At 37.9% G+C, this 6638-nt stretch overlaps 1 protein-coding gene across 1 annotated transcript; it reads left to right on the top strand.

Annotated features, from left to right (window-relative positions):
- Positions 1–1001: 1001 nt before the first annotated feature.
- On the top strand, positions 1002–4947 carry pex11a (peroxisomal biogenesis factor 11 alpha). The gene is made up of 3 exons (XM_080027309.1): positions 1002–1286; positions 1466–1581; positions 3484–4947. Exons 1-3 carry the CDS (start codon positions 1231–1233, stop codon positions 4050–4052), a joined length of 741 nt encoding a protein of 246 aa, XP_079883435.1. The 5' UTR covers positions 1002–1230; the 3' UTR covers positions 4053–4947.
- Positions 4948–6638: the final 1691 nt, after the last annotated feature.

The following is a 6638-nucleotide window of genomic DNA, read 5'->3' as shown; positions in this document are numbered from 1 at the left end:
CTCTCTCTCTCTCTCTCTCTCTCTCTCTCTCTCTCTCTCTCTCTCTCTCTCTCTCTCTCTCTCTCTCTCTCTCTCTCTCTCTCTCTCTCTCTCTCTCTCTCCGTCTCTCGTAACTTCTGTCTCCACAACAGACAGCGCTGCACTGCCACAGATGCCTATGCCGATTCATTCACCATCGTCGTACTCATAGGCAAAAATATTGACACACACACACACGGGGCGGGTGTCCGTTTACGCGGGAGACGAGACAGCTAGCAAACAAAATTGAGACACAGAGGAAGATTGAGAGATACTGTTTTGAACCTACATGGTTGCACCGACTAAATCAATAATTAGAGGCCTATCAGTATTTAATTTTACAATTAAGCAAGGATGAATGTCCAAAACTGGGACAACGGATAGCCTAACCTACGTTTAGCCTAAAACACAACGTTTTGTATAAAAATATTGACTGATGCACCATTTATTTTTACAAGAGCATTTTAGTGTAAATTAAGTGTGACAAACATAACAAATAAGAAATGTGCTTTTGTTTATCTGCCCGGGTCACAAAAATCATATAGTTGAAGAATGACCCATCAACGACAATCAACAGTGAATTACATTGACAGTTTTTGTCAGATGACATGAGTAGGCTATAACATGACATGAGTATAATTTTTTTGTTCCTTTTTATGTCACGATATCTTAGCTTACAAAGAGCCATTTCTCTCACATGAACGCATCCATAGATACATGTATATGGAACGCACCAGGGAACTTTGGTTTTTTTCTTGCGTAAACCCAAACTGCGAGGTAAGATGTACATTTACCGGCATAAACTGAATGACATTCACTCATGAATGTATCATGATTTACCACCATTATATCTCTGATTACCCCATGGACAGAAATGATTTACCCCATTACCATAGTAACGAACAGTCACGCGCTGGTCCGTCGATCAAATCCTTTCGGCTTTTGGTCCGTTTGAATCTCTGCCCGTAGAGAAACAAGTAGCCTACGCTTCAGCTAATCTGTCATGACAAATTGAAAAAATACCCTAGTTTGAACGTTGAAGAAGTTTTCAAAATAAGGGTAATCTGTTTGAATTTTAATCGACCACGTTAGATGCTGGTGCTTAAACTGAAGACAAGTGACATTTTAGCAAGAAACTTACGTTAACGTACTTCGTTCTGAGTCGGGTGCATTTCTGCCAACTAGAACAACCTGTTCTCGTGCGATTTAACCATGGATGCGGTTGTAAAATTCACGAGCCAGAGTCAAGGAAGGGACCGTATATTTAGGTGAGTTGTTTGGTGTATTTTTTGGCATGTTGTAAACTGTCCACGGTGTATTTTATTGTTAGTAACGTGAGGTTAAGTTACCATACAAGCGTTGGAAAAAGGCAACGCGCGCTGAGAGCTAACTGATTGATACACTTTCTCCCTCTAACTTCTCCTATTCCCTACTTTATTTATTTCAGGGCAACCCAATATGCATGTACATTGTCGATATATTTACTTCGAAGCAACTCTGACAAAAAGGACCTTGTGGCAAAGCTGAAGAGTCTGGAAGCCACCATGAGCGCTGGACGTAAATGTAAGTGTTTCACTCTATGAAAAAGAAACCCGAACATTTCCAATATGAAGTATCAATACGTTTTGAAATAGGAGATGTGTGTGCAATTTTGACTAATGGATGACGAGCACTATTTTCTAGAAATGTCTCAGAATTAATTTCTTAATGTTCTAATAAGTGTCTTGATTCTAGGTCTAGAGTTTCATGTGGCTGTGCTTAGCATAGCTTCTCAGCTTTCAATAGATTAGCCCAGGGGAGATTTTAGCAGTGTTTGAAGAGCTCCCCCGAGTTCAGTTTTTGTGCCACAGCAGAGATTCTGACATATACTGTATACCCAGTCGAATAGGTAGTTCAATGCAAGCAAGGTGGGAAGTTGCGGTAACATGCTTTCAAACTCAACAAAGCTATAGCCTATTTTAAACAGAAATGTCAAGTTTAAAATGAATGCTGTCAACACATTTAAAATGGTTTCTATGGTGCACACATGAATGCATCATTTAGCCCTATCCAATTTTTACAATGCCAAGATGTATAGGTAGGCCACCAAATGGAAAGCGAAAAGGCATTGAGATATTATCATTATTTGAAATGATAAAATATCTATCTATTATCAAATTATTCACAATTTCAACTGTTATTATTTTCACTCTATACAGAAATCTGACCTAACTTAACTAGGCGATAGCTAGCTGACATGGCTGAAAAACTGAGACTCTCACCAAAGCCAAATATAGCTTATTCAGATATCTAGAAAGTTTAACGGTTATCCACCTATATATTCTTCACCATTACTTTTATAGACCTGCATGCACACATGAAGCCGAACAAAGCCGGCTTCCCTTTTCCGTTATTCCGTACTTTGTTATTGATTCATTCCAGTTAAACTTTATTTATACTCGAAAGATCAGTTGAGGGGTGACCCTCATTTTCAATGACGTCGAGTCAATATATAATAGCACTGTCTCCTTTGGCATATTGATCTGAAATCAACTGTTTCATCCTGAAGCCACTGTTTCTGTGCCTTCAAAACCCCTTTCTTGCGGATGAATTTTCTTTATAAACACAATAATGTGACTCAACAAGGTCAGAGTGAGTTTTTGGTTGGGCACAGGAGCAACAAGACATGCTGGACATATCAAGAAAAGGATGTACAAGTTGAACATTTGTGTCTGGGCAAATGTTGTGAAAGATTATAGAACACCATTAGAAGTCTGCAAAGGTTGTGACATTTTAGATGATGACACTAAGATGGATTGACTGACTCCCACTGTCGGGAGCCGATCAGCTAGTCCAAATGGCTGTATAGCACGGACATGAACATTAAACTGAAACGTAACTATCGTCTGGCTGGGCTGACTTGAGTTGGAGCAGCCAAATATAGCCTAAATTAATAAATATTGTTACTGAATAGAAGTAACTGCATCAGAGTTTGCACTGCCATTTTTACAAGTGGGATACAATTTGGAAATTTCATATTCTCTTGGGCATCTCTGTGTATGAGTGTACAGCTTTTTGCCCCACTGTGAGATATGAAAAATAAAGATAGACATTGTGTGGCGGGCTGACTGCACTTTGTGCTGTTACACTGATGATGCCTTAAAGCATGTCCGTGCACTGCCTTAGAGCATGGTTATGTAATAAGGACCTTGTCCTCCTGGATGCAGAGTTGCAGTACAGCTGTACAAGGCCAAAGCTGTGCAGTTCGGAAAGCCTCCCCTCAAGTAGCTGTAAATAGAGTTAATAGAGACCATGACCTCTTTCCCTTAGAGGAATGTAATAAGATGAATGAAGACATAGGTTAGGTTGTAGCTTCACTGTGTTTGGCTGTCCATAGAGGACTGCTACTAAGAAATGTTGGACTGACATTTCATATTATATTGATTACTACTCTAATACCCTTTTTTTCTCTCCCTCCTTTGCCAGTGTTCAGGCTCGGAAACACTGTAAATTCCATTGAGGCTGCTAAGCGAACCATGCAACTCTCTGACCCAGTGCTGTGTATGTGCCTTACTGCGGCCCACATCAACCGCGCCCTCTACTTTATCTGTGACAATGTACTTTGGGCCAGAAGTGTGGGTCTTATCGGCGATCTCAACAAGGAACGCTGGAGCCTAAATGCCTCTCGCGTCTACCTCCTCTCACTAGTTATGAATCTGACCAGAGATGTTTATGCAGTTGCACAGTTAATGGTAAAGCAAGCGAAAGATAAAAACTTCAGACAGAAAATGGATGTGCATCTCAATGAGAATCCTGAAGTAGCTGAGGTTGTCATCCCTCAGCTGGATGCTTTCCTCTATCTGCTGCTGGGGGCCCTAAAATCAAACCCGGCTGTTGCCTTTGACACGCTGAAAAATGTTTGTGACCTCTTCATTCCCTTGGACAAGTTGGGTATATACCAGTCAAATGCAGGAGTCGTGGGATTTTGTGGTCTGATATCCTCTTTGATGGGGATTGTAACCCTCACACAACCACATTTAAAAATCAAACCATGATAACGTGGGTGGATTGACTGCAGATAAAAAGGTCTGTCAAGGCAGAATCTTAAAGGGATTTACAAGGATTTATCTAGCTGCTAACATATCTTGTAATATCTATGTTAGAGTAGCATATATATTTTACACTAAACTCAAGCCAGCAATAACTGAAAGGCTTGTTGTAGGTTTTTGGAATGACTGGATTTGATTTGTTTTGTAACATATCAACTGATCAATTGCATTTTTAACATCATGCTTTTAAAATGGACACAAATATAGCCTACTTTAAAAAGGGACCAGTTAAAGTTGAAAACACTGGTTGAGATGGAGCAAATCAAGTTTATTCAGTATTTTTGTACATATTTTGTAAACGAGAGCTGAGGCTATACCTGTGTGAATTTCTTTCTCCAACACTGCACATAACTCCAGGAGTTTTTTAACTATTCTACTTAAAAAATAAGGGTTCCTCACTGTTTTGAGCTTTCACGTCTGCTTTTGTACCAATATTATAGAAAAATAAGATCTTAATCATGTTGCCACTTCTAGTCCACTGTCTGCTCTCTGATTTGTGAACATGCTGCTAAAGAATTTACCTCAACAATTGAGACAGTAAGCTCCCTCTCAGCCGAAAGGGCCCCAAAGTAGAAAAAAGGTAGCCGAGAGATTTCAGGGGGTTATTTCACCTGTTATTTATTTTTCATTCTGTCATTCAAGGTATGGCCTGGGACCTTGGCTGCCTGTGGATTATACTTGATGTGAATTTAAAGAAAGTGTTATAAAAGGGTACAAAATAAACAAAAATCATGCTAATTGTGTTACTATTTAATTGAGCCGAATTATCAAAGTATTAATATATTGTCTAGGAGTCTAGTAGATACATGTGTTGGATAGAGAAAAGATGTGGGGCAATGGAGACGACAGGAGGTGATTAGATGATTCAGGATAAGATGTTTTCAAAGCTGCTTTTTAAAGAATGAATGGGATGATATGGATCTTTATAGGGGAGGTAAGACATTCCATAATGCAGGGCCTCTAAGACATACTAAATTGATGATGTGATGTGTGGGAAATGGGTAAGATAGGTTGTTATTATTGCTGTGTCTAGTACAATGTGAGTGTACGCGTAAGTAAACAAAGTCTGAAAGCTTTCAGGGAGATCTTGGTTTCTGTAAATAAACATGTGAATGAATACACAATCATATCTGATAGATATTAAATTTGTGAATTGGCAAAATAGAAACATTTATAAAAAGTGGTGCTGATGGAGCATATCTGTTTGAATGTGAGATGAATCTTAAGAATCGCTTCTGAATGATACATCATTTCTTGAGACGGTTATGATATGGAGCTGCCCAGACCAAATTACAGTAGTTAAAATAAGGAAACAAAAAACTATAGTATAAGGTTAAATGAGCCGAAGGATGAATTAGAGGACAGTTTTCTTAATATGCCCATCATCATGCAGTGGTGTCACCCTCTTTGAATTACTAAATGTTTTTACTCAGTTGATTGGATGGGTTAATAAAATGTGATATAATAAACGTTGAATGGGTTAATACAATATTATATAATAAACATAACTCATATTTTAAACTGCTTTTGGAAAACTACATGTATTTTAATTAGTTTGAAAGCAGTTGTGGTTGAGTTGAAAAACAGAGTAACACTGCCCTCTTGGGGAAGGTGGGGGGAAATGCGACACCTTCTTGAATTGAAAAGAGCTTTATTTTATAATTATACTGAGACAACAATACAATTGATTTCCGAAAGCTTTTTTCAAGAGGATGCCATTGTGATGAGGCATCCACCATTAAAAATTGCAAAAATATAATCCATTTCCCTTTCACCTTGCTTTGAGTTTTGCTGTGAAAAAAATGAACTACGTAAGATGAATCCTATTAAAGGACAAACACATACAAAGCAATAAATAAAGAAATTTGTTCTTCTAGGTAGGTCAATTGCAGGGATGTATAATAGGCATAATGTTTGATTTCACATTTCCTTTTGAGACATTATTTTTCCATTACCGACAAACCCTGTAAGTCATTTGTAGAAATAATTCCTAGGCTGGAAAAACAAAACCCAGGTAATTCTTTCAAATGTACTTGGATGCAAAAAGCTAACATAAAATGCGGTTTAATAGGTGTCCTCGAACAACTTTTAAAATGTTGAGTTTTTATGTGTGGCAAATTATTTAATATATCATGTCAGTGCCAAATAACTTCATACATTTTACAAGGCATCTGATATCAATCAAATCGAAAAGATTATGAACAAAGCACTTTGAAAAAAAGTGGCAACAGTGTGAAACTACAGATGTATAAATACTGCTGTTTTTTTGTTGTTTTTTCTTTTCTTTTTTTCAGAAGACCGATCATAGTTTTTGAATGAAAAAAGGCACCTTCAGTAGTAAGCTCCTGCAACAATTAAGAAACATCAGTTAGCCCTTCTTTTTCTTTTCTTTTTAACAAATGGTTCGGTCTCCCAAAAACGTTATGGTAACATGAATTGTACAATGCGTGTCAGTCATATTTCGATTAGACTGATATTTTCCCCAAGGAGTGTCACCCATTTTGCAAATGGGTTGATAACATATTTATGTAG

Source organism: Ammodytes marinus, assembly GCF_949987685.1.
Source record: "Ammodytes marinus genome assembly, chromosome: 5".
Classification (NCBI taxonomy): Eukaryota; Metazoa; Chordata; class Actinopteri; order Uranoscopiformes; family Ammodytidae; genus Ammodytes; species Ammodytes marinus.
This window is presented reverse-complemented; position numbering and strand designations above follow the sequence as displayed.

What these genes read in the sequence shown, in the direction of transcription:
- pex11a (XM_080027309.1), top strand. Translation starts at nt 1,231, where the DNA reads ATGGATGCGGTTGTAAAATTCACGAGCCAGAGTCAAGGAAGGGACCGT. An exon ending in GGAAGGGACCGTATATTTAG is followed by an intron (nt 1,287 to 1,465) that starts GTGAGTTGTTTG and finishes TATTTATTTCAG; the next exon opens with GGCAACCCAATATGCATGTA. An exon ending in CATGAGCGCTGGACGTAAAT is followed by an intron (nt 1,582 to 3,483) that starts GTAAGTGTTTCA and finishes CTCCTTTGCCAG; the next exon opens with TGTTCAGGCTCGGAAACACT.